At 31.5% G+C, this 27,523-nt stretch overlaps 3 protein-coding genes across 4 annotated transcripts; 1 reads left to right on the forward strand and 2 right to left on the reverse strand.

Moving 5' to 3' along the window:
• Positions 1–1,682: 1,682 nt before the first annotated feature.
• LOC101209896 (O-fucosyltransferase 30) lies at positions 1,683–4,940 on the reverse strand. 2 transcript variants are annotated; one of them, XR_969459.2, is made up of 3 exons: positions 4,395–4,940; positions 2,476–3,787; positions 1,683–1,964 (listed from the first exon to the last, which is right to left on the reverse strand). XR_969459.2 is itself a non-coding variant. In XM_004152375.3 (2 exons), the coding sequence occupies exons 1-2, from the start codon at positions 4,841–4,843 to the stop codon at positions 2,752–2,754; spliced, it is 1,485 nt and encodes a 494-aa protein (XP_004152423.1). In that variant the 5' UTR covers positions 4,844–4,940; the 3' UTR covers positions 2,155–2,751. The 2 variants fall into 2 exon arrangements, 1 of the variants encoding a protein (XP_004152423.1); XM_004152375.3 differs by lacking the exon at positions 1,683–1,964 and having other exon boundaries at positions 2,155–3,787.
• A 542-nt stretch (positions 4,941–5,482) lies between these two features.
• On the reverse strand, positions 5,483–12,312 carry LOC101209653 (E3 ubiquitin-protein ligase HOS1). The gene is made up of 10 exons (XM_004152374.3): positions 12,016–12,312; positions 11,237–11,624; positions 10,831–10,965; positions 10,556–10,731; positions 9,334–9,738; positions 9,084–9,242; positions 7,943–8,437; positions 7,406–7,543; positions 6,277–6,992; positions 5,483–6,176 (listed from the first exon to the last, which is right to left on the reverse strand). The coding sequence occupies exons 1-10, from the start codon at positions 12,127–12,129 to the stop codon at positions 6,002–6,004; spliced, it is 2,901 nt and encodes a 966-aa protein (XP_004152422.1). The 5' UTR covers positions 12,130–12,312; the 3' UTR covers positions 5,483–6,001.
• Positions 12,313–21,689: 9,377 nt separating this feature from the next.
• Positions 21,690–23,396, forward strand: LOC101222282. Its single transcript, XM_004152343.3, has 3 exons — positions 21,690–22,608; positions 22,715–22,786; positions 22,948–23,396. The coding sequence occupies exons 1-3, from the start codon at positions 21,946–21,948 to the stop codon at positions 22,951–22,953; spliced, it is 741 nt and encodes a 246-aa protein (XP_004152391.1). The 5' UTR covers positions 21,690–21,945; the 3' UTR covers positions 22,954–23,396.
• The last annotated feature ends 4,127 nt before the right edge of the window (positions 23,397–27,523 follow it).

The raw sequence follows: 27,523 nt of genomic DNA on the forward strand, positions 1-27,523 counted from the left end.
TCCATATTTAAGAGGTTAAACCTAAACTTTTGAATTTCATTTGAAAATTATTGCTAGAAAACAATGCAAATTTTGAAAAACTAACACTTTTATATATTGAACTTAAAATTTGATTTTTTTCTTCTTCTTCATCTAGAATGTTTCACTTTTATTTTAGGTATCTATTGATTTATTTCATGCTTTTCTTATAAACCAAAAAAAAAAAAAAATGGAGAGTGAATATATATTTTCTTATTTTTAAAATAAAAAACAAATAAATAGGGAGGAAACCTATCCCTTTTATATTAAATGGCCATAACGGAAAACCGTTCCTTTCTCTACCAAATTGTGTTCCCCAAAGTCTATGGTGACTTGCCGTCCGTTCGGTTTATTGGTTTTTATGTGCTACTAAAAAAACCAAATCGAATCAATTGGTTTTATACTAAAATCAAACTAATGGACAATAAAAACAAACCGATTCAATCGGTTTGGCTCTCGGTTCTTGGTTGAAATTGGTTTTTGTTGGCTTTTCCAACTAGAATCATACGCAATTTGATACCAAGAGAACCAAACCAACAATTGGACCAACTTGGATTTATTTAATTTTTTTTATTTTCAGATTTTGTATCATCCTTACTTAAGTCTATCATTTTAAAATAAAAAAAAACTTAGAAAAATGGCGAAAAAGAATTAGTATCGTGGCCGGAATGCATAACCGTCCTTTTATTTGGCATGATTTAAATGTATTTCTTTTAAAACAAAAACTAAAAAGTAAAATTAAATGTTTATTTACTAAAAAAAACAAATTTAATTATAAATGGACCATCCCCTATCTTCCTATTTTCTTTTGCCTAATAATACCCTAAAAGAGAACGTATACACACGTTCCTACACTTTTACAATAATTATAGTTCAATTCACATAAATATATATTTTAGACATCGACTAAATTTTCAAATTTATTCCCAAGTTGTTTGTATTTACTTGCAATCTTAAATTTAACCTTTCAAAATTATCTTTTTAAAAAATAAATTGTTAAATAATAACGAAATTTTTTATAGATATGTTTTTAAATTTTACATATCTATAAAAATATTAATAAATAGCAAAGTCTTTTTTTTAAAAAAATGAACCGATTCAAGAATTATTTTTCTATTATATTTGGCCATCAAGATCACTCTACTCTTGTAGGAGATGTTAAGTTGTAAGTAAGTTGATATCATAGATCAAATTCTCTACCACTAAATCGAACCACAATCTAACATAACATAAACATTAGCATATTAATCAAGAATTAATACTCAATTATACATATATTGTTGAATAAACCATTTTAATTAATTTATATAAAGTAATGTTAGGTAGTTAATTAAGATTAATTTAGAAATAGCCTATAGTATTAATTAAATTAATAAACTGTGTAGTGATCCTCTTCATAAAAACAACAATATGCATTAGGTAAGGAATGACGTACACTATCTCCCTCGAAATGTTTCCAATTTTTGTCCAACTACTTTTAGGAAACGTTTCCAAACTTTCTTATTTTTATTTTAAACTTTTTTTTAAAGAAAAAAATGCATATGTAATGGAAATAATCAACCCCTAATTCAATTACTTTTATAAATTTAGTTTTTACTATTCTTATTTTATTTTTAATTTCCTATATTTTTATTAATTTTTGTAAAGACTAATGAATGATAGTCTGTTGACAACAGTATGATTTATTTAATTAGATTGATAATGAATATGTGAGGTACAAAATTAACAGTCAAAATTCATTTTCACCAATTCTTTTAATAAAGCCGATAAACAAAATTCCTAATGAATTGAAACCAGCTCGGTTCGAGTCAATAGAATATTGTGATGTGATACAATTACAATGTCTAAGGGAGACAAATTGTTTGAAATGAATCTTACTTCATTTTGCATTGTGTGTCCTTAGCTGCCACATCCAGACATCTCATTCCATGTAAAATGACTTACATCTGGAAGAGAGAACAAAAAAAAGGACTATGAGTTAGTTTCTTATGTCCAAGCCCCAAGAATGATTTTGTTTTTAGTTTCTATTTTGTTTTTAGTTTCTATTCTATGAAAAGAATGATGATCTTTTCATGTACTTCTGAATCCTTGGTTAAATTCTGAGAACGGAAGCTACATTTTAAATACAGTGAGGGATGAGGAGAAGTCCACCATGGATTCCATGTATTTTCTATTTCTAAAACCATAAGTACAGAAATTCAATCTTTCTAAGAAAACAACCGTGGGGATTTCCTTTAAGGAACTATATTTTTTTTAGCACGGTTACAAGGTCAGGGATCAAACCTTCCACTTCTACGAAGGAAGGAAGATCGTGTCAACTATCGTTGACTTAAGCTCACATGAGCTTCAATGAACTATATCAATCTCCTAAACTATCGGTTGCTGCACCATTGTGCAAAGAACTAAGTAAATATGCATTCCTATTCATGGTAAATATGAAACTGTATGTATACTTACATCCAAATGCAACCTTGAAAACTGATACGATGACCCATTTTGGTACAATCCACCATATTAGTTGATGCTAAATTTGAAGCATGATTCCATGATGCGGCAAATCACCATCGCTCACAAGAATAGACGAGAGAATTTCAGGAAAAGCAGTATCAGATGGTCATGTAATTCAATCAAAGTACATCGGCACTGACTCCATCCTCAGAGAATAACTTCAGTGGAGATGGTAAAGAATTTTGAGTTTGAAGGCAAATGTCAAGATTTGGTTCAAGTTTGGTTTCAACATACTCCATATTTTCTCATCAGCTCTATGCTTTCTGCAATTGTGGATCCAGCAGTACCGACAAAACCAAGTGAAGCACAACTACAAACAGTTTCCTCTATATATAAGAGAACATCCGGTAATTTCTCAGAAGCACATTTTTTCTTCATATCACGAATACTTCCAGGACCAAAAGCATTGGATGTCCATCTCAAGCCATGTCCTACAGCCATCACCTTTTTGGATGCTCGTAGGACCAATTCGTCGCTTTCTTCGAGGAAAAAGAGTTTGAAGTGATTTGAATCACTATCCAAATCCCCTAAGTAGCTTCCAGTCCAATTAGATTTAGGAAGATCAGTCATCACAAAAACATGAATAGGTTCATTAGCATTCTCTAATATAGAGTCTAATTTCTGTTGGAGGGCCAAAAAAGTAGCCTTCCAGTGATTTTTAAACTGCCCATCTAACAATCTCAGTTGAGCACAAAGGAATGGAGCTTTTATGATCTTGTCAATATACTCTTTTCCTGCACTCAAGATTTCTGGGACAAATGGAAGATACTCAATGTTCTTCATCAGAGAACTAATTCTTTGATCTTTACTAACTCCATGGATATCAATATACAACTCTGAACCTCTGTATGGAGCAGTAAAAAGACTTCCAAATGCCAAAACGGTAGCTGATCCAGCTTTCGAATCACGTCCAAGTGTTCTATATACATCTCGACGGCGTCTGACATATGACACCTTCTTTTTCTTCTTAAGCTGTTCATTAGGCTGAAACAGGTCCAATGCTCCATCAACTTCATTATTTTGGTAAGTCCAAACTGTAGTTTTGCAATCTTCATCTACAGCATGTAAACATTTGTCTACATTCCCATCAAGCCCTGCTAGTAGACGACCACATTGCTTTAGGTTGTTGTATTCATTTGCACAAACACTTTCCAGACGCACTCCACACCATAAATATGCAAAGGTCCTAAAATCTATGGCTTTAACAGAAGAGTAAGAAGTTAATGATGAAATATCTACAATATCCGCCATCGAAACGTACCTGCCACAAAATTGAAATGCATAGCTAATGTCATCAAATATTACCAATGAATTATATTTTTGGGGGGGCTAAATTACAAAATAGTACTCCTGAAGTTAATGTCCTTATTCTTTCAAAAGTTATAATATTACCATGGGCCTTTCATAAAGGTTTTAAAACTGCCCTCGAAGTAGAAGCTCGTAAGAATATTGTATAAAAATTGGAACTTGAAATGTTGTGGTGACTTAGAACGGAGTGTCGATCCCAATTTATGTTTCAGTTTACCAACACACTGTTCCAAGTCCCATTTTTCACCTAGCATTCGTAGAATTCCTACATTTACGAACCTTCGAGGGTAATATTGCAATGTACACTTTAGCAAATGACATAATTTAGGGGTATTTTTTTATAATTAAGCCTTGTTCTTTTCAGCTCCTTCTTTAATCAGTCACAAAAGAAAAGAATCACTACGAGTTTAACAAAACGGTTCAATTATTTGATTTAGAAGCAACTTAAATTACAATCCAGCAACCCAACAACCAGAACACTCATCAGTTCAAGAAAAATAAAGCCATTGAAAATACAATTACATATATAGATATACACAAACGAAGGTGGAAATGATTACCTTCCATTTCGAAGAAGCTGAAGCATATGCTCCCAAACCGAGAATCGAATCTCACCAGGATCCGGAACTCTAAATTTGGGACAACTCCCAAGAGCAACCGCATGGTGATCCAAAATCGGCGGAACAACAAGAGTCCGGTTGAGAATCCCGGCCATCAAAATAGCATTCTTGAACTCAGAAAGCTGGTTGCTAAACCCGCTGTGAGGCGCGTAAAAAAGAAATTTCTCACCCAAAGCCAAGATTTGGGTATTGCATTGGCGCGAATTTGAAGTCGAAAATGCAGTCGAGGACATGAAGGAAGAGGAGGAGAAGGAGGAGGACAGGTAGAGAAGAAAGAGGAAACAGAAGAGAAGAGCACATACAGACAAAGAAATACGCGGGAGCTGTAAATTGGGTTTCTTCGAGTTCCATCGATTGATCGAAGATCTGGTCGAACCGAAAGCATTCATGGCCTTTCTCTTTGTTTAAAGCTTTCTGTGCCACTCCGGTGAGAATTCGAAGACGAAGCAAAATGAAAGGAGATGGCGGTGTCGCCTTACTCCGGTAGTGGGCGTTTTTTAAATGGGCTCATAATTGATCCACAGTGGGCCTTTTTGGAATGGGCCCATTAGATATAAATGGTGATGGATTCATCGGGTAAGTATAGTGAGTAACAATTCAATAATGGGATAGTTGCTGTAAATGTATAACATTCTTTTTTTAAAAAAGTATGGTAATGAACAGTAATTTTAAGAGAGAACAATCTAATTGTATAGCAATATTTTTAAAATTGTACAAATACTTTTGCGATCTATCGACAATTGACCAATATAATCTATAATTTTATTGCTATATTTAAGTGGTTTGTTATTGGAAATAAATAAGGTTTGTTATTGGAAATAAATAATTGTTACATATTGTAGAAAACACACACACAGTTTAAAGATATAACTCAGGATTTAATTATAATTCAAGGTTCAGGTCAAAATCTTCATTGGATAGATTGAGAATACTTTTTAACAAATTGTAGAAGAAATAGCATAAAAGTGAGAAAAAAAACTTCATCTAAAACCATAGATATAGTAGAAATCCCCCTAATTGTGATGACATTTGAAGGAAAACTATAATGTTATATATCAAAACTGAGGAAGTCTTAATATTTACCTCACTTAAATTAGACTTATCAATAATAGCAATGAAAAATAAAAATAAAAAATTCCTATTACAAGAAATATTTTCAACCAAATCTCACCGCTTCTGTTAGCCACCGGCCCGATCAAAACTATAATCAAAACCTAAAAGCCCTGTTTTCCATTTTCCTCTTTAACACAATCATTTCATCAAACTATCAAATCTATAAAAATATATTGACATTTGAAATACATATATGGAAAATAGAAAGACCTCCAATGAATTCCTTTTCTTCATAATTTGAAGCTTTTCAGTTGATTGATTATTTCATCTCTCATGGAAGCAGCAATTCCAAGTAACTGCATCCTCCTATCCTAACCAATGACGACTTGGAGCCGGTAAGGATTGCAACTCTCGTGGTCTTTTGGACCAATGACGAGCTACTTGCTTTGCGTATAAAGCATCATCTCGAGTTGTTAGGTGGACAAATATGGTCATTACCTCTTGGTTGACCTTGTTCTTCTAGTACTGCTTCGAGTAACTCTGTGGCGTACTATACTCGAAGCTCTGTCAAGACCTGGCTCTTCCTCATCGCTTGCTTCATCAGACCTCCATCTTGGTGCACCATTCAAATATCGAGTGTCAGCTGCAGAATCTTGTACTTCTCCATGGCTGAATTGTTACGAAAAGAAAATACAAACATCAATATAAAATGAAAAATGAAATGCAAATGAAGCAGGCAGCAAGTGGGAAATGTAATTGGTTTCCTTACCTCGAAATGTCCATTGGATCATCTAAAGAAGAAAAGTTCCAAGTTCCATTGTCTCTAGTAGATACTGCCACTTTAGTAGTAGATCCATTTTCCTGCACTCCCCTTGAAGGAGCATCTAATAAACCGAAATTGCTGCTGGGTGTGTTATATATAGGGTTAGCAGTAATTCTACGAGAATACGGAGGGGTATTCCGAACTTGGTTGGATTTTCCAATTTGCTCCTTAACCAGTGAGAGTTTCTCGGGATCATTCCCAAATAGCGGACTGTTCAGGACTCTAGATGAACTTCTTGTGGCTTCTTCTGAGGGGGAAATATTCATAGCACTAGCTTGGTGGAATCCAGAACTAAACACATCCTGAAAATTGACACTCTCGTGTAGGTTAGTTTGCTTTGGAATTCTTTCCTTACTGCCAAACCGCCTTTCGTGAATCAATGCCGAGCCAAAGGTCGCAATTTTGGAATGATTCAATGTCCCACCTAGCCTTCCTGGAGTTTCAAAAACTGGGGGCTTGAAGATACCTTTACTGTCGATTCTATGTGATACAGTAGAAGTATTAGCCGAGGGGATTAATACACTGCTTAAGTGCTGATCCTGAACCACAGATGGATTGGCATTTGGTGCCACTTCTACTTGTGAATTAGCACCAGTATTTGCCGGCTTCCCAGATTTTATTTCCAGCTGTTGGGCTTCTGGTAGCAACTCCATGAATTTATCCTGTTCATATTGAGGCAATAATATTAAATGTAAAAAACTTAAAAGTAGTAGTAATAATAATGAAATATCAAGGCTGAACACGAGTTCCAAACCCAGACCGTGCTGCAATAAAAACCACCAATGTTGATTTTGCAATTCATTTTTTTTTTTTTTTTTTTTTTAAAAAAAGGAAAAAGAATATTTTCATTGATATTGTTTAGGTCACAAGGTTAAAAGTCATATTCAGAGTTAGTGCAAAATGATTTGAGTAAAATGATTTCACCTTTCTGGTTGCATATATAAAAACACAGCAAACAAACAACAATTTAGAGCCCATTAAAATGTAGGCGCATAAAAGTGTTCTAAAGAACAAGCCTTCAACCCCATCACAAGCAACACCACAATAAAAGGGGAAAATGGTTCAGATAACTTACAACCAATCCTGCTCGCCAATGACTAGTCGATTTCATCCTGGATAAAACATCTTCACCAACAGAATTTTCAGAGATACAGCCTAGTTCTGCTTTCTGAAGTAAGAGATTCACTTGGTAGGCCTCAGGATACCGATACCTCTGAAAGAATATACAGAAAGCCCTCATGATACGTCATCTCCGTGTGTAGAATAGATCCCAAAATGATAATTTACTTTGCACTTTTCATGCTAAAAATAACAGTGACTTAACTAGAACCAAAAGCTCTGATGATGTAAATATAACTTCAAAACATGTCTGTAAACTAAACCATTATGAGGAGATAACCTCTCTGGTATAATGTGAATAAAGCAATCTCTTCAGCTGCTAGTTGGAAACAGCTGAGCCAAGAATATAGGCAAAAAACTTCAATAAAAGCAAATAGTTCGGACTATTTTTCATCGTTCTTCTTGATTCCCTAACTACTTTTTTGTATTCCTTTCATGGTAAATTTCAACAAGATATTTTTTGGAAAGTCGCAATGCACAAGTGTAAGGATACCTGAAGATAGTACACAAATAGGAGACTTCCGATAGTGGTTGATGGATGAGCAGTGGACCACTCCAGCAAGCACTTGTGGAGATGCTTTTCCTCATCAGAATTCCATGGTAACTCAATCATTCTATCCACAAAGTTCCGACGGATACAAAGAAAACAAATTTCAGTCACCAATATTTTCATCCAGTCCTCCCAGCTTCTAAATTTTCCTTGAGCATTATCAAATGTGTCTTCATGTTCTTTATAGTTTTTCCTATCTCTTACCCTATTGCAGAGCATTTTCTGGTACATATATGCTTCGGTCAGGAGTGCACATTCCACTCTCACCCGAACACCAATTACAGCTTCCACAAGTGAAACTGGAACTGACACGCTGTCACGTCCTGACCACCTCAAAACCATAAGAGCTGTATCAGGATTTTTCCGTTCTAACAAAACTTGTGCAATCTTGGGATGGGTTGTTGGGCCAGAGATCTGTGGAAGAAGACGGCAGGCTTCCTACATGATGCCATGTTGCAAGGAAAAGTTAGAAGGTAACATGTAAACAGACAGTTATACAATCCAGAAATGATAAGAAACAGGCACTATGTAAATTGGGAACTACTAAAATTCTACAGGGTAAATAAATTATACTAGGCAAAAATTTATAGGACTTGTAACACTATGGACTAATTGAATGAGGATGATGCTTTTTCATCCTTCCCAATGACTTAAATATTGGGTATACATGTTACGCTAAGTTATCCAACATATCCAGATCTCCACATGTAGGGTGCTTTGTTGAACTAGTGACATCACAGAGAGATCGGAATGGATTCATCAACACCATTCAAACACAACTATTCTCATGAGACAAAGACCCGACCTATCATTCATTTAGCTGCCAAGAAACCTCAAAGGATACTTACACGTGACCCTTTATAATTATGGCTGGAATCCATTCTATTATTTACACAACTCTTTCTTCATAAATTGATTGAAATTTTGGAATCATCATTGATATTGATGTATCAAACAAAGATCCCATGTAATTTAAAAAGCTACACAGCACAGAACCACAAATGTTGAGTATTTAAATAAGTAACGCAAACCTGAAACTATATGATAATGTAGACAAGCAGGTAACGGATTGCACAAAGATTACCTGCAGGGCCTCATCTGTACGATCATCTAGAAGATAAAAGACAAAAGATTCTAATATAGAATGCCGTGTAATGCTAAAGGTGGCTGCAAAGTCCTCAATAATATGTCTCCATTTCTCATCAGGCAACGTCCAGTGGCGGTCAAACAAGTAATACAAAAGCTATCATAGATTAAGGAGAAAAAAATAGGAATATAATTAGCAAATTTTATAATTTAGAGCAATGAAATAAATGTATCATCAAGAAGGATACAATTGCTTTCTTTGCAACCACTACATCAGAACTTCCACGAAGAAAGAGAACATCAACAGCAACCCGAAGATTTTCAAATGGGTAGCAACTTGAACTCCCTCCAATTTTAGAACTGAAGTTTGACGGTGCCCCATCATTTTCTAGAGATGCAATTTTTATACCATCCACAGCATCTAGGGAGTACAACTGCTGTACATCAAGATTCCCCAGTGCATCCTCAATGAACAGAGATCCATCCAGTCCACTGGAATCAGCAGAGTCATCTAAAGCATCAGGCCATGATCGCCTAATTGCAGCAGATTTCCTTTCACGGACAGCAGTAAGCCATGCTAAAAAGCTGGAATGGCGGGACCTAACATTCTCCAAAAACTGATGTCTTATGCACCACATCATAATCTCCAGATGCTGGTAAAAAAAATTGTAGCCAATAAGTATTTTAACATGAAGACTATCCTGAGAGAGAATAGGAACATCAATTACAGTAGGATGGTTCTAAAGTTCTGATCTCCCAACTTTTTGATAACCCTTCCCTAGGACATGGATCTATCATTAACTGACTCGCAAACATATACTATTTTGAAGTGGGGGAAAAAACAGAGTTAAGAGAAAATCATTAACTACCTTCATAATTATTTTCTAAACCTATAAAGTTAGGGCAGAGAAAACTAACCTTAATGCACAAGAATCTAGTCTCTACAGGTTATAAATTCCTACATTTACTTATGTAACGAGAATAAATTTGATAGAAAGATAATCAGCAACATGTGAAACATCGTGGACATATTATGACATTTCCAGCTTCTAACCAGTCATATTGCTTTTTCTTTCTTCACTAAGAATATCAGTTAAACTTTTTCCATCATTCAAATAGAGATTATTAAATACAGAGTCGTGAATTGTGATATTATAACATTTCACCAACGAAAGAAAAGAGAGAAACGTTGGTTAAAGCTATCTTTGTTTTTCTAAGTGTGAAAACATCTTAGGAAAGCCACCGGGAGTTAGCATGTATCAATTTCAGCACTCTCCAACTGATCAAAAAGAAAATCTACTAATTAACTAAGCCAGATATCAGAAATCGGTGACATTAAATATTAGAATAAAATGCAACTTAATTGAAGGCCAGCACAAATTTCATTTCCAAACACCCAAGAACTATGGCCTAATGTAAAGCAGAAAAACATGACGATTGATAATCATATTGCTTCCTATTAAATTGAACCTGCTTGATCTTCAATATTCCCTCGTGAAGATTATGCAGGTCCTCAAGCTGTGCTGAATGAGAGCTTCTAAATGATGAGTCTAACACTTCAAGCACATTGGATATGCCAGCAAGCAGCACCGAGAACTTTAGTAGTAGGCTCATCCTGGACCTCATTCCCTCTACATCAGAGTTATCTAGAATGAAATGAATAATATTTGTATAAGCATGTAAGTATTCAGTATACATGCTACATTAAAGATACAAGACATCAAGATCTTCAAGATTTAGCTTACATATTTCTTGAAGTTCTGTGATAATGTTCCTGGAGGCCCGCTTACACCAATCCTTCACGACCACTTCATCCAACAAAAATGCAAGTACAGGATCACTTGATACAGCACTCTCATCCATACAAACATCCGTAACATCTGAGAACTTATTGTAAAGGAAATTTTGAACTTTAAACATTACAATAATAAGAATTCAAACAAAAATTAACAAAGTAAGATGACACGTGTATTGCTTCAAATAGGCTTGCAACTTTGTTAGATTGTTTAAGGCTTCCCATAATCCCATGCAAAGAAAATAAAGAGAGACAGAAAACAATGCAGTTGCACGTTAAGTTGAAAAGGCAACAATATCAGAACTGGGTGGCATCTACATGAAATGCTAGAAGAGTAGTGAGACAGCTAAGGATACAGTGACAGATTAAAGAAACCAAGTTGTTTTCCAGTGCAATATCAAATAACGAATACAAGCGTTGTACGTCTGTGGTTATTCTATTCTCCTCATCTTCCTCGAGAGGCCTCTCCTTGGAATTCTTCGGTATGAGACCTGCTTCAACACACTCATAGAAGAGACGGAGACGTGTTCTAGCACCACTTTTTGGAACTGGGACTCTACATATTGGACAAACGTCACACCGTTGGCAACATTCCTCACACAGAGAGGCATGTCCACATGAATTCAACACAAACTGAACATCACGTCCACAGCTTCTCAAGTCTCTTGTGGCTCGACAATGCTCAACTTTTGCTTCATTGCATAACTCAATCAGATCAATTAATGCCAAATGTTTCAACGCTTCCTAGAATTGAAAATAAAAGTACAACAGTTAGGAGCGGGAAAAAATCAATCCACCACCTAATCCACAGACTACTTAAAAAAACCAACGTCTGACAAACCAATTACCATTTAAGTATTCAAATCTACAAACTCAAACGTTTGACAGTAATTCGAAATAACAAAACAACCCCAAGAACCAATCTGACACACATAACTAAAAAAAATCGAACCCAAACTTGCTCTACACTCAACAGCATCAACTCTTGAGTACAGAAATGCCACAGTAGCTTCCAGAAACAAAAATCCAAAGCATGAAACACCAAGAATTCTCCAACGTGCTAACCAAAATAGCTAGGGTTTCACTATCCAGCATTGTAGCATAAACGCGTCAACTGGTGTAAAGAAACGAGTACCTGCACTGCTCGGCTACTGTAATCAGGTCGCGAAGACGAAGAAGTCGACGCTGAAGCAAGCCTGCCATTAGTAGATGTGGAAGGAACGGCATGGCCATCGATTTGCCTGTCCATTGAGTGGGAGAAAAAGCGAACAATATCTCCGAGAGCTAAGGGAAAAGAAGAATAAGAGGGAGGAAGTTGAAGCTAGGGCTTGGCAGTGAAGGAAGCCATTATAGAGGTTTGAAGGTTTTTGAAGCTTCCAAGTTCCATGTGCAGAAAAATTGGAGGGCTTTTGTTTGGGAAGAGGGAGAAAAGCAATTAATTTTTCTTTTCTTTTTTCTCAGGCGGTCATTTTCCGGAAGAAATTTTGTCGTACACAAAAGTATTGGGCTTAAACCGATTCACACTTTGGGCCTCGACGTTTTATGGACCTGGCCCAACGATATTAAGGACCTATGTTTGGGAATATGCCAAATTTAGGGGTAGGTTTGGATTTATTTAAGAAAAAAATTAACAAAATATTTTTTCTTAAAAATTGTTTTAAAAAATAAATGTAAATATCTATTTTGAATGAGTTTTAAATTTTTTAAAATAACTTGTTTTTTAAACTCTTAACACTTGAAAAGGTAATCCAAACATACCATTAATCTTGGATAAATAGCAAAAAAAAAAAAAAAATCTAACTATAAAGATTTTTAAAAAAAGTAAATATATTAAATATAAAATTCTCAATAATTTTACTGCTTTATTCATGAATTTCATTAGGATTTAATCGATTGTTGAAATTATGAAATACATTGAATTAAAGTAAATAATACAAGAATTATATGATATACACCAATATCAGGGGCAAAATAATAATATTTAAAAAATACGGCAAATGTGCGACACACTTTTGCCAAAACAAAACTTATTTATTTCTATAATTATTAATTGATTTTATATGTGGGCGACCTAATTTATACTTGTTTTTTACTATTTTACATTATAGATAATGAGGTTACTATTTTACACTTTTAGTGTGTTAAAATAAACCGACAACGTGAACAATCCAATCCAAAATGTAAACGTTAAGTTTGATTAGTTTTGTCCTTCTATTGGATAGGATTAAAATTTTATTTTTGTTGTTGTGTTATGGGTTGACTAAAAATAAATGAGAAATTTGGATTGATGCAATCCAACGTGAGTTTTGTATTTAAATTTAGTGAGATTTTGAGTATTAATGATGTGTTCTAAATAAATTTAGGTACTTTAAATTAAATATATATATAACTCGACAACCCGACCAACTAAAATTTTCAGGTTGATTGAGAAAACACCATCAACACAATCCAACTCGAATCAACCCAACCGATATACACGTTTGTTTTTTTTATTATTAAATACTAAAAAAAACTATTTTTTGTACTATGAGTTCTTAGTAATAATCGTGGATTTAATTTTCATGGTAATTTTTTATAAAAGAAATTGCAATGTGCACTTTTTCTTATTTACATCATTAATTTTTTACTAGGTATGAAATTTTGGATCTTGATAATTAAATTAAGAGTCCATTTACCTTGAAAGTCCTTCTAATTTTATTTGGGTCAGAAAATTTTATTTAAATAAAAATATCTTTAAATTATACTCAAATTTTGAAAAAAAAATATTGAAAAATGATAGTATGGCACATGTTACTACATTTTTTAAATTACAAAAGTAGCAAATTTAAAAACAGATTACCATATTTTAATAGTCATATAATTACCGTCGAATAACCGTATGGTATCACTAATTTTATCATATTTGTAATATGTAAAAAATATGTATCATCACTTGTTTTTTCTACTAAAAATATTTTTACCATATTTTTAAAAAATCCACAAGCCCGTAAATAAAATGATAGTACACAATTTTGGAAAGTGTATTGTGTCTATAATCTATGGTTAAATCAACCATAGTTTAACTCATATGATATTTGAATATACTAATAATCATAAGACATTTGGTTTGAATCTCCGTATCCGTATTTAATAGATTTATTTGATTATTTAATTGGAATATAGAAGAGTTAATGAAGAATTTTCCAAAATTAAAGGGTGGGCCAATCTGCCGAGGAAGGTGCGTTGATGGACATTGTCAACTGTCAACTCCAATCTCCAATGCATGCCAAGACGGCACCAAACATAACAACAATTCATATATATCTTTTGGAAAAAGATCCCAATTTATGATTTGTATAAAATTTATTTGTAAAGTTTTGGATTGCATCTTATCTTTTTATTATTGAATTTTGTTTGAGAAGCTAGTAGTCCCATATTCGAAAAAGCAAAAAGATTTATACTGCATATAAGATGAATGAGTTACTTTTTTTTTATTGTTAATTGATTTTGAGATGAAACCTTATATCGTTAAATTTAATATGGTATCAAAGTTGAGTAAATCTAAAGAGACATTATCTTAACTTTTAAAAAAAATAAAATATCTTACATAATTTATATTTTAATAGTGGTTTAGAACATTTATGGAATTAAGTCCATTGAGTAGACATGTTTTTAAAATTTTAAAAGTTATTGATCTAAAATCAAGCAACAATCAAATATTAAAGTGAAAATTCAAACATTTATAAGATATAAAGTCTATAAAGTAACGAATGATGTATAAAATTTTAGCTATCTATTAAATACATTCTCAATTCTATAAATAATAAGTTTATAACTTGTAATTTGATTATGTGTAGTTAATTTAGGTATAGTTTCAAGTTGGTTCTATTAATATACCAATTTTCAATGATTCACCTATTTTCTCCATTGTTAACTTAGTTCTAACCGACCCTCATCTACTATCTTAAGTAGAAATTTGTATTAAACATTTGTAATATATGACGGTGAAGTTGTAAAAGACATCATATTGAAGCAATCAGAATGATAAAGACCAAATTGAACTATATGAACACGTAATTTAAACTAGTATAAATTGCAATGATTAAGTTGATATTTTTCAACAAACATACAAATTTAACTTTCAAAAAATAGCTTATGAAATAAGTGGATTTGAAAAGGAAAAAAAAAAAGTAAGGTCGGTTTTTATTGGTTGATTGTTTAATGATTAATCACTTCTTAATTTGTTACTACATATAGTTATCAAAACACATTGACTAGTCATTTACCTCACATCCACAAGGACTTCATTCAATTACCACTACGCTCCACCAATAAGCTACGTCGGTAAAACCTTCACTAACCATTTTTGGCGACTAACCATCGATGATCAACTTTGATGGCCACCACGTCTGACAACCAACTAGCTTCAATTGTTGCATCCAACAAACCAACATCACCAACTTTAACAACCACAATTGAGACAATGACTAGAGCAATCGCACCAACCAACTTTAGCTTCGACCACCACCACTGTCGTTAACAACCAACTCCAAAATCTCTAACAACGAACACTTCCAACACCTAGTTCTAACGATCAGCTACTTCGATTAAATAAAGTTCTTGTCCCATAATAACTCAACCACTACTCCATAGTCCTCACTCCAAAGTGTCAATAAGTCAAAAAATGATGTATGTAATGTTAGATTATTGCTAGGGTCTTGGTCCATCCATGAAAGTTAATTATTACCATAAACAATGCTTTAATTTACGAGATAGGTGCGTCTTAATACTTACATTTCATCAAATCAATCTCTAAACCTACATGAATGTTGTATTTAAAATTACAACATTTATCATTTTTTTTTGTTTAAATTGCAAATATGGTATCATGGTTTAGAGAAAGACAGAATTCAATCTCCACAATCCAATAAAACCTTCACAAAACAGTCAAACAAATTTTTAGGATTTTAGTAAACCATCGAACTAGTTACGAGATTTTATCAAACTATACCGTCTAAATTCTAATTTTTAACGTTCCCTAAATTATTTATTTAATTAAATTAGGTAAGGGAAAATGTCAAAACTAGCCCTATGAAATATGAGTAAGGCCACGTAAGGACAAAAAAGAAGAAAGGAAAAATCAGCATCAAAGCGTCACCTGTCGGCTGTTGTGACCTCTTTTCCTACAAACCCACATGACGCTCACTTTTTGTAAGGACAATATCGTCATTTCGCTCTCATTTTTTTACGGAAATGCCCATTTTTTTCATAGTCTTCTTCTGCTTTCTGTTTGTCAGACAAACCTTCACTTAACAAAATTTAGGTTATAAACAATAATATAATTTTTTCTTCTTCTATATTTTCAATTTTCATTTTATTTTAATTTAATTCACTTACTTCAATTCTTATGATTAAGTTATGTGCAATCTTTTTCTAAGAAATTAATCTTTATCTCAATAATATTATTTTTCAATTTGTTTGAATTCAACCACTCATCCTTAAAATATGATTTATTTATTGTTATTATTATTTTGGTTAAATATCATTTTTTATCCCTTTCGGCCTATTTTACACTTTTTATGGGTATGTTTTAAAAAATAGCAAAAATTGTGTGATAATGGAGTCTATGTCACTATATTTTTTAAATTGCAAAAGTAGCAATTTTAAATGCGAATAACCCTTTGATAGTCACTTGACAACCGTCTGATATATCTAATTACTTGTCATATTTGCAATATGAATAAAAAAAATGTTATGAGCTGTTTTTTTTCTTCTAAATTTCGTCATGTGATGCATTTTTTAAAATATTTTTGTTAACAACTCTTTTTTTCAATGGCAAGAAACTGAGATTATAAGGAAAAAAAGAAGTCTTGAGAATGTTGTGAATAAAAAACAATCAAAGACATTAAGTGAACTTCAACTTTTCAAATTCAATATCTTTTGTGTAGATAGAAACCATTTTTTTTTTCTTTTTAAAAGGTTGAGATGGAATTGAGATAAGCTTGTAAAATAGGGTATTATGTTTTGCGATGTCTACTAAATTCAATATGTGTAGTTTTGTTTCGTTTTTTTCTTTAGGTATTTTGTTGTGAATTTTAGAATTACTTATATGGTTTAATGAAGAAGATAACAGACATTCCTTATATTTATGAATATTTTGTGGTAAAAAAATTGTTATTTCTTGGCTCTTTAAAAAGCATAAGTTCTGAACGTAAAATTTATCATTCACAACTGCTGTTCAAAATTTATATCTTTTGTGAAGGATCTGTACGAAGGTAAATTGGTTACATTATGCATTATGACATATTGTATGAAGATCATCAAGGGATTTGACAGAATATCGATTGATAAGAAATATGAACAAAGACTGAGATAATTGTACTGCGGTTAATGAATTCAATGAAAGTCTGAACTCGTCTTCGAGGAGATTAAAGTTTACCGTAAGGGGAGCCTAAGTTTATACAGTTAAGTTATGGTGATAACTTGTTAATGTAACATTTGTGATAAGTTACACGTTTTGAATCTCAATAATATTTATTATATGAGCAAAGAAGCTCTCCAGATGTAGGCCGTATTTGTCGAGTTGGGTTATCAAAGTTTTCTTAGTTATTGTCGTTTTGCTACTTGTCTTATGTGTACTCTAGTTATACATGTAGTTAAATACTTTTGATATAGTTAAAGGTCATTTAACCTTTGTTATATTAGCTATTCCCAAAGTTAATCACATTAGTCATAGCTTGAGGATATTATTTATCTTCTCACTTGTTTTTCAAGCTCGAACTCGAAGATGTACAAAATGTCTCTTTTTCTCGAATCGATAACAAACAACAACGGTAATCAATTTCAAACAATGAAATTGCATTTGGAGCATAGCTTATTGTAATATTTGAACCAAAACAATGGGCCAACAAACTTTGATAGATTGAATCAAAATTTCAACAATAACTATTATTACTTATCAATTCAATAGACCCAAGTCTAGAATCTTTTTTTGTTGACTATTTTACCCTTGAAATAATTTTAAATTTTCAAACATATACTAAATGCAACATAAGCTTTCTTCATTTTCTTTTTTGTTCAAGTCTTTGATCTTAATTATATTCTACTTCAATTTATCATTTATTCCTTTCTTTTTCCATCCACTCATTCACCCATGCCATCATATTTATATATTCTTTATATTTGTCTACAAAGAAAAATCCATAATATTTACTCACTTCATTCCATATTTAACATGACAATTAATGATAAATAGTTTTATTCTACACATTTCAAATAGTTTTTAAATACCTTTTATTAAAAATAGTATAAAGAAAATTTTCATTCTACTATAAAGTTTTCATTTGTATGCATAAATATAAAACTAAATTTGGATTAAGGATAAGATATTAGTTTTAGCTAAGCTAAATAAATATAATTTTTTAAAATAATAAACAAAACAAATTATTTACACTATATAGAAAAAAATCACTGAAAGACAAAAAAAAAATTAATATATATATATATATTTAAGCACATTGGATTTTTTTAATGAAATGTAAATATTTTGTTATTTTTTATAATTTATCATATATATATATATAGATTCAAATATTCACATTATTAGTTTTTTAATAAAAGGGTATAGTTGAAAGATGAAGGAGAGATCAACTTTTAAGGTTAGAAAATTTAGTGGTGCATTTTTTTAACTAGTTTGATATTAGTGCATTGCATGTGTTGTGTAGATTTAAAAAACAAAACTTAATTATAAAGTTTAATAAAATAATTTTAATTTAGGAATAATGAGAGACCTTTCAATAAAATAACTTTAAATATGAGATGTTTTCTCTGAGGAGTCACACAAGTATTTATAAAATTGTTTTTAGTGTATGTTTGACACAAAGTAACAAGTTTATGATTTAGTCAATTTTTTTAAAATAATCATTTCTTAACTTTTTTTTTATTAGTGTGTATTTACCGAAAGAAAAATTAAAATAAGAAGAAAAAGTACACAAGCATTTAAAAAAGAAAAAACTACTATAAACCTACGACCTCATTAGTTTATGTGTATATTTACAAAAAAAAAAAAAAAGCTTCAAAACGCATAAAAAACAATAAATCGCTTGATATCTAAATTGCTTCAACCTTGATAAACTTCTTGAATTTCATAATTGAAGTCTTCTTCTCCATCCTTTCAATATGTGAGAATCATACGAGAAATAAAAGTAAGTGAATCTATGTGTATTGAAAAAAGAACTTCAAAGTCTAAATAAAAATAATTAAATCACCATATATGTAGTGATGTCTCATTCCTACACCGAGAAGAGATACCTGAAGCAAAAATATTCAAGACGATAATTACTTTTAGAATTATAAAAAAAACAATGAAAACAAAAGCTTAAACAAGGTTGAGATTGCCATGAAAAAAGAAATTGGAGAGAGCAAGCGATAGAAAGAAAGGAAAGGGAAATACCTAAAAGAAAATGAGATGTTTTAATTTACCTACTTGTAGAAAAAAAAAATCGAAAATAGGAAATAAACTAACTATTTACATTTTATAAGTGTAATGAATTTTGGTGGAGTAAATAATTTGTTTTTTAAGCTCCTTTTTCTAAAAATAGAATATTTGATAAAAATTTATGGTTTTTGTTAAAGCGTAAATAGTTTGTCATTTTTAAACTAAATTATTACTGTTGTTTTTTATTTTTAATAAAAGAAGTTGTGTCTAATAATTTAAAAGAACGGTAATGTATAGTAATTTTAGATATAATAATTAAAAAGTTACAAATATAATAAAGATTATTCACGATATACTTTTATTTATAGTTTATTAACTATATATTTGTTTGTTCATAAATGATAATATATTTATAAATAAAATAAAAGTAGAGGTATTGATGAACTGTTATTATATAATTAATCATACTTAAAATACAAAAGGACAAATTAGTAATTAGTAATTACTAATTTTGTACGATGACATGCTCACAAAGCATCATAATTACTAAATTGACAAAATTTGTCTTCCAAATATTTATTGATGCTATATAATAGTAGTTGTATTATAAAGGAATTTTAAAATAGAAACGAGAAATTAAATTAATTTTCTTAAAATAATATACACAAAATAAGTATACAAATATATATATATATAACATTTCTACTATCACCAACCATCTTCTGCCGATGATAAGACATATAGTCGCTAGTTTATCATGAATAGATTACATATATACTGAGAGTATTGTATTTATAATTTTTTAAAAATATTATTACACATAAAATTATTATTTCTAAATTGAAATAAAGGTAATTTTCAGTTTTCTCTTCAAATTGTTTATCTTGAAAAAAATTCTATAATGGAAATTTTCAATCTAGCAATAGTGGACTAAAAATATGCAAATAATAGCAATGGTTTCCACATATTTTTTCCTAATATTCTAAGTTTACCAATATATACATATTTTATATACTTTATATATCGCACAATCAACTAATACACTAGATATGGATTCTATAATTTGAACGACTTATATTATCATTTTTTTAATTTTATTGTCATAAATTTAATTTTACTTGTTTGATAAATACGTGTATATGTTGTACACCGATCAACTAATATAATCGATGTAGATCATATAATTTGAACAACTATCGTTACCATTATTTTAATTGTATGGTTGGGACTACGATGATGTGATTTAGGTTATAGTGCTAGTAGTATTATATCTACAATAATCATTAAAAATTCACTTCAAGTATAACATTGATGTATCAATAGTATATTGATACTCATTTAAAATATAGTTTGAGAATATAAATACCAAATCATTACCGTTCAAAATACAATTTTAAATATACTATTGGTGTATAAGTAGTTTATCCTTACTCGTTCAAATTTTATTTAAATTAGTATAACATTTCAACTATATCACTACTGTATCAATAATGTATCAAATTTTATTCTAAACAAGATCTCAAGTATAACATTGGGTTATTAGTCAAATATCACATCATGAAATCAAAATTACTTAATTTGAAGTATACCTTGACGTAATATTAGCATATTGATACTTTTAATATATTCAGTTGTTCAAGTATATTGTTAGAATATCAATACATGCTGAAAATTAAATTTCAAATATAACATTGTTATATCGATAACTCATCAACACTCTTTCATAATGCTGACTTATAGTTAAACTCTATATTTTGATGATACAAACATCGGAAAAACAATACTCTTGAAACAAATGAATTAAATTCATAAAATAATAAAAAACGCACAAGCACTCGTTGATATATAAATTTATGAATAGAAATTTTGGTATATCAATATAATTAATATATATTAAACTAACATGAACTATAGGGACCGTCTCCTTTTATTTTTGCTACTAGCTAGGCCAACAAATGATTGTTTACAATCTATCTATGGTCTATCATAGTTTATGGCGGTCAATTATGAATATGTTATGATATTTTTGTAAATATACCGTGATACGTGTATATATATATATATATTTATTGGTTGATTTTGTTAGGTTTGTAAATAGAAAAAATAATTATTAAGAAACTAAGAACCAATAATATGAAAATTTAGAAACTTGTAATTTAATAAAAATGGGTTTTTTTTCTTATAATAAATACTAATGAAAGAAAATCAGTTAAATTACTGAAAAGGGCGTGGATGATCGTGGAATCATTCAATAAATTACAGAGGCACCTTTATCTATCAATGCAAGAAAGGTAAGGGGTAAATGCGTAAATAAGCATAGCGTAAAACCGTGGACGCAAAATGAACCGCGCTTCGGCTCTTCATCTCTCTCATATAAGTTCGGCGACCACGGAGCCCATTAGCACATTTCACACCAAAAGAAACAAACTCATTCTTCTTCTTTCTCTTTCTCCTCCGCTCACGGTGGCTCCGCCGAGCTTCCACGACTATCTCGACTCTCAGCTCATTCATCTCTACAAGCCACAGAAGTTCGTTTCACAACGTTTTTGTACTTACAGATTGTGAAAGTTTTGTTTCAAGAAGAAGTGTTCTGCGTCTTACGTCGTTTTGTAGGTAGAAGATTGTAGACGTTGTTTTGTTGGATTTTCAATGGCGACAGGTCCGGTTAAGTCTCAGCCTTTGCATAACTTTGCTTTGCCTTTTCTGAAATGGGGTGGGAAGAACCAAACCAACAGCAATCACCGCATTCGACGGGCAATCGGCGGCGGCGGCGGTGACTCATCGCCTGCTGTCGATCATTCTGAACCGGAGTCTGAAGCAGACTCTAAGCCTCAACTTCGAGTTGGATCGCGGACGGTTCGGAACAGATTGGCGTTTTCGCCATGCTCACTTGGAGATAAATTCGCCAAGCATTCTGAAGGTGAGGTTGGAGATGAAGTTGTTAAGGAGCAGAAGCGGGAAGGTGAGGAGGTTGAGGGGGAGGAGATAGTGCAGAAGCCTTGGAATCTTAGACCGCGGAAGGGGACGTCGTTGAGAGGTTATGGTGATTTAAAGAATGGAGGTGACTTGCAAGAAATGGACGGGGCAGTTTCATCTGCTGCTGGTGCATCTCAGCAAGGAGAGAATCCGCAGCCGAAATCGCTACGGTTGCGGGGATTTACTGAGTCGCATAGAATAGAGAAGAAGGATAAAAGAAAATTCTGGATCGCTCTGTCGAGGGATGAGATTGAGGAAGATATATTCATCATGACTGGATCTAGACCTTCTCGGCGGCCGAAGAAGAGACCTAAGAATGTTCAGAAGCAACTCGATGTATGATTTTTTCTGAAATTTTCTTGCCATTTCTTTTCTGCTTGGTGGTACTGAAATTATTTCATGATTCTCTTTCCTGATTCCTAATTTCTTGGTCATCTCTCAGACCGTGTTTCCTGGACTGTGGTTGGTCGGAGTTACTGCCGATTCCTATCGTCTCGCCGATTCTCCGGCCAAGGTACTTTAAACACTTTCTTCCTGCTCGTAATTAAATGCAATTTCTATCGAATTCCAAACACGACGGTGCATTAATGTAAATATTTAATTGATTTCGTTTGTCAAACTTGACAAACTAGAGATTTTTCGTTTTCCCACATGGTTTAATTCTTGTTATTGCAGAGATAGACACGACCACGATAATATTTTTTTGATCTTTGAAGTTGGGATAGTTTGCCTCGCCTGCCTTGATTGAGACCCATGTTGGAGGTATACTGTTCTTACTTCTAGGAAGAAGAAATGAAATCAAGATTCAAATCGATCACATAGGGAATTCCAATTTTTCTATGCTTTTGTTTCCTCTTGTAATAATCTTCTACGGTCCAATGCAAGAGCAGGTTCTAATGTTAGTCTTCTGACTGGGTAATTTTATTATGTAACATGAAAGTAGAGGTAAAGTAGGTCGAAATGAATCTTGTTATAAGGTTTTTTTTATTAAAGCCTTTTGTGATATAGTATGGAATTTCATTGCTCATGTGAACAATTCTTATTTGTTGATCAGTTATAATGTTTGACAGGCTTCCCTAGATTGCTGGGGACAGATTATCCAAAGCTTGGTTTCTTTTGCATAATCTATATCTTGTAGTAATTCATTCTTTCTTTCAGGTAGAACTTTCATTCACATGCTTCAAGCTATTGCTGATGTTGATTTTGATAGTTTCCTATCCTTCCTTCATGTCCCTGATATCGGTCGTTCTTATTGTTTTAATGGGCTAGAAGCGGCTTCTTGCTTCATCTTTTTCTTGTCAGTCATATTCTGAATGAACCTTCTAGCTCTGCATCATTTTTAATATTTGGGTCTTTGGGATATCTGAGCATTAACTTTGTGAATGTTCGAATCTTTTCTCTTAAAGGTCCTTTGCATTACTTGGCTTTCACCATTTTCCTAGTACTCAATTCTATGTGTTTGCCTTAAAACATCTGAGGTAAGTAGTTATTGTAACTATAATTTGGTTCTGTGAGTTCCATAAATCTCAACACTGTGGATAATTTCTTGTTCTTCATTCTGTTTTGTTCTGAATTTATATGAGAGGCTAGGCTGCTTTCATATGATAAGTTCCTCCTATTAGAACTCAAGGATATGTTGTGCGTGAAAACTTCTTAACCAAGACTAAAATCCATCATGTAATTTTGCACGACTGTCAATCACATGGTCATCTGTGGCTTTGATGAAAATAAATTCGTTTTCTATATTCCTTGTCTGTAGATTCTGACATTTCTCTGCTTGGGTCTTTTCTTCTCCTTTTTAAGAAACCGTAAGCACTTATTTGGTAGAGATTCAGGCTCTGTTTGGAAAAGCTTCATAAATGCTAAAAGAAAGTGGTTTGTGCAAAAAAATACTCTCTAATACTTTATGAATCTTTCCATGATAGATAATGAGCATAATTATGTTATGTGATTCCAATTTGCTTCATTTTGTTCTTTTTAATGGGTCCAAGTCAAATTTATGATTTAGAATTTTGATCCTACATGTAGCCTCTTCTTCTTTGTTTTTCCATGTCTGCAAATTATACCAACCTCAACCTAGTTTTTCCAAAAACATTCTCTTAGTATTCTTAACTTCATTACTTGCATTTCAGTTCGTGTTTTTCCAAATGTTTCTTCGACCCATCTGCAGGGGAGAATACATAGAGCATCACTCTTGAAGATTGAATGGGTGACTACTAAAACAGTCTTTGTGTGTGTGTGTATTTGGTAGGTTGGTTGGTTGGTAGTGTTTTCAATTTCTGATAGTGAACTGCCATTGTTTTGATATGGAAGCAAAACCTTTGTTGTTCTTAACTCCCATTTGGCCTTTTTCTTGAATACACATATTCTTCTTAGATGATGACTGAAGTCTCCATACTTGACTTTGTGGAATTTGATGTGTTCCTTCCTATGATTATTATTTTTTTTAGGAAGATTTCTTGCTATGATTATTGTATTCATAGAACTTGCTCAGTTGCGATATTAACTACAAATATAATAAAATTTAGAACCAACTATATGACTATAGCGTAGACCATATTCCTAGACCATATTCCAAGCAGTAGTCTATCAATGATAAAGTCTACTATCAATGGATTTTGCTATGTTTGGAATTAATTTACCGTTTTGGTATACAAACAGGAATTCAAGTCTTCTGCTATTTTTTTTTTTTGGTAGTTGGAATTTGATAGGAGAATTCCTGGGTTGGAAGTCAAATTTGAGTTAAGTATTTTAATTATTAATCGTTTTAATTTAGACCTAGTCCTGTTTAGAATTTTATTTTGCCTCTTGAATTTTCTATAAAATGTCGTTTTTGGTCAATGGTACATTTTAATTGATATAAACCTTACATGTTGACACCCATAATTGATGGTAAAGACCAAAACAAATTGTCTCAAAATATGAAACTAAAAAAAGAAATTAGAAAAACTAAACCATGATTTGGATCAAATTATTATTAATAGTTAAAATATAATTATTGCCATCTCTAACCACATTCATTTATTGCTTAATACCTAAACTTATGAAAGTGGGTTTAAATAACATAGTGTTTTTCCCTTTATTAAATTTTCTTAATAAAAATGTGCTAAAAAGTTGTGGTCAATTTACAATTATATCGTAGTTATGGTGTAGGTGAAAATTCATATATTATTATGATTATTAATTCGAATTTTGTAAATTTCGTGAGTAATGTGAAAATGAAAAGGTTTGAATTGTAAACTTAGTCGATTTGGAATGTGTGTGTTGGATTGGAGGACCATTTTAGTAAAGAAAAATATAAATTTCTTTTGAAGAAAAAGTAGAACATATAATTTGTTCACACGTGATTCTTAAAAAAAATTATCTTAGAGAATTAAATGTGAATGCTGCATTGATTTTTAAATTTGTTTATGAAATTAAACATTGAATGCTGAATTATTTTTAAAAATGTTCTCTTCCTGTCAAAATTTGATTAGAAAAAACAAGTTGTTTTTAACCGTAATAAATTTATAATTTAAGAAAAAAATAACGTGTAAAACGAAAAATAAATTTCTAGATACCTCAAATGAGTAATGTGAAGTGACATGACCCGGCTAATTTTTTTTAAACATTTCAGATTTGTCCTCCCTTCTTATTTTCTTTCGTTTTATTTGGTTATTCAAGAAACAATCAAATCTAAAGTATTGTATCTTTTAATTTTTTGTTTCGAAATTGTTAAAATATTTGTCTATTTGTTATATTTTTGAAAAAACTTCGATAAGAACATTCGCTCTTGGTTGAATTGTCACACTTGAATTTGAGGAAATTCTTTGCCATTTATGATATTTTCTCTATTTTTTAAAAATATATTTTTCATAAATGCTCATTTTTATTAAATGTTTGTTCTCAATTTTTTTCTTCCCATTTTATCCTTGAAATTAAGATCGAATTAAATATAACATTGTTTATATGTTTGACAATATGTGAAAGGAAAGATCAAACCTTTTAACTTCGAAATCGATAATATAAATTTTATATCAATTGTACTATACTCATTTTAATAAGTAAACATCATTTTTTTTTACATTAAAAAAAGTTAACACAATTTGCAAACTTGTAAAATCATGCCTACAATGACTTTCAATAGGTTTAGGATTATTTACGTTGAAATTTATAGTTTAACTATTATATTTAAAATCGTGGGTTTGAGATTTGTTTGACCACTCATACTTTTAATTCATGCTCGTCTTGTATTTGGACAAGTGTCTTTCTTAATTGGTTAAAAACTCATATGGTATTACACGACGTTTGCAAAAATAACAATTTTTTTTACGATAATAGAATTCATTAAAAAACCGATAACTCTATGATAACCCTTTGATATTATACTATTGTTTTTCTTTAGGAAAAGACACGAATAACTCTATTGATTTTCATTGTATTATTGTTGGAGTCGAGAAGAAAGAGATGGAAGATTTGGGTCATTAATTTTTTTTTTAGGTAAAGACTACATTAATTACCTAATGTAAAGCTGTCCATCAAAATAGGGTTTTAAATGAGGTAAGGAAATTGTTTGATTCCGTTCCTTTAAGAAAAGAAAAACCATAAGATTTGGGAAAATGCCATAAATTGGAGAGGTAAAAATGATATAGAAAGTTTATGGAAAATGAAATTTGATAAATATGGAAGAAAAAAGAGTAGATTACAACTAGAAAATGTGCAGATAATGAAATTAATGGAGAGGAAATGTGGATTTTGAAAATTTTCTCCATTGAGAATGGTAAATATTTTATCACCTAATATAGAAATCGAGCATTGAAGTATTTTAATACATGTTATACGTAATCGGTGTGTTTGGTTTCATTTTGAAAACAAAGATTACATACTCAAAAGACTCAAAAAAAGTTGAAGTGGACGATAACCATGTCTAGCAACGGCCTCTAGTTTATAGTGAATTCTAGTCGACTTCGACTGTCAATGCTACCAACGACTATCTCAAATGTTATACTCTAGAGATATACTTTCAATCAACTACAACCACCAACAACCAACTCTAATTCCTAATTATAGTAACCAATCAAATCGACCATACAATGAAGCAAACGAAAATAGTCACTATAAGTGATTTTTTTTAATTGAAAAATTGCCGAAAGTGATAAATTTAAAATAAGATATTTAATGAATCGCATTTTTTTTTTCTGTTTTTGCCAATGTGACCTTTTTTTAGTGTATAAAAGTTTATCAAGTATATATCAATATCGAATGCTTACTT

This window comes from Cucumis sativus, chromosome 5 (genome assembly GCF_000004075.3).
Source record: "Cucumis sativus cultivar 9930 chromosome 5, Cucumber_9930_V3, whole genome shotgun sequence".
Classification (NCBI taxonomy): domain Eukaryota; kingdom Viridiplantae; phylum Streptophyta; class Magnoliopsida; order Cucurbitales; family Cucurbitaceae; genus Cucumis; species Cucumis sativus.

Excerpts from the sequence above, each read along its gene's own strand:
- LOC101209896 (XM_004152375.3), bottom strand. The coding sequence starts at position 4,843 with ATGAATGCTTTCGGTTCGACCAGATCTTCGATCAATCGATGGAACTCG. Across the intron at positions 3,788-4,394 it reads CAGCTTCTTCGAAATGGAAG|GTACGTTTCGATGGCGGATA; the intron begins GTAATCATTTCC and ends ATTTTGTGGCAG.
- LOC101209653 (XM_004152374.3), bottom strand. The coding sequence starts at position 12,129 with ATGGACAGGCAAATCGATGGCCATGCCGTTCCTTCCACATCTACTAAT. Across the intron at positions 10,732-10,830 it reads CACAGAACTTCAAGAAATAT|ATAACTCTGATGTAGAGGGA; the intron begins GTAAGCTAAATC and ends ATTTCATTCTAG. Across the intron at positions 6,177-6,276 it reads GATCCAATGGACATTTCGAG|CCATGGAGAAGTACAAGATT; the intron begins GTAAGGAAACCA and ends GTAACAATTCAG.
- LOC101222282 (XM_004152343.3), top strand. The coding sequence starts at position 21,946 with ATGGCGACAGGTCCGGTTAAGTCTCAGCCTTTGCATAACTTTGCTTTG. Across the intron at positions 22,609-22,714 it reads ATGTTCAGAAGCAACTCGAT|ACCGTGTTTCCTGGACTGTG; the intron begins GTATGATTTTTT and ends GTCATCTCTCAG.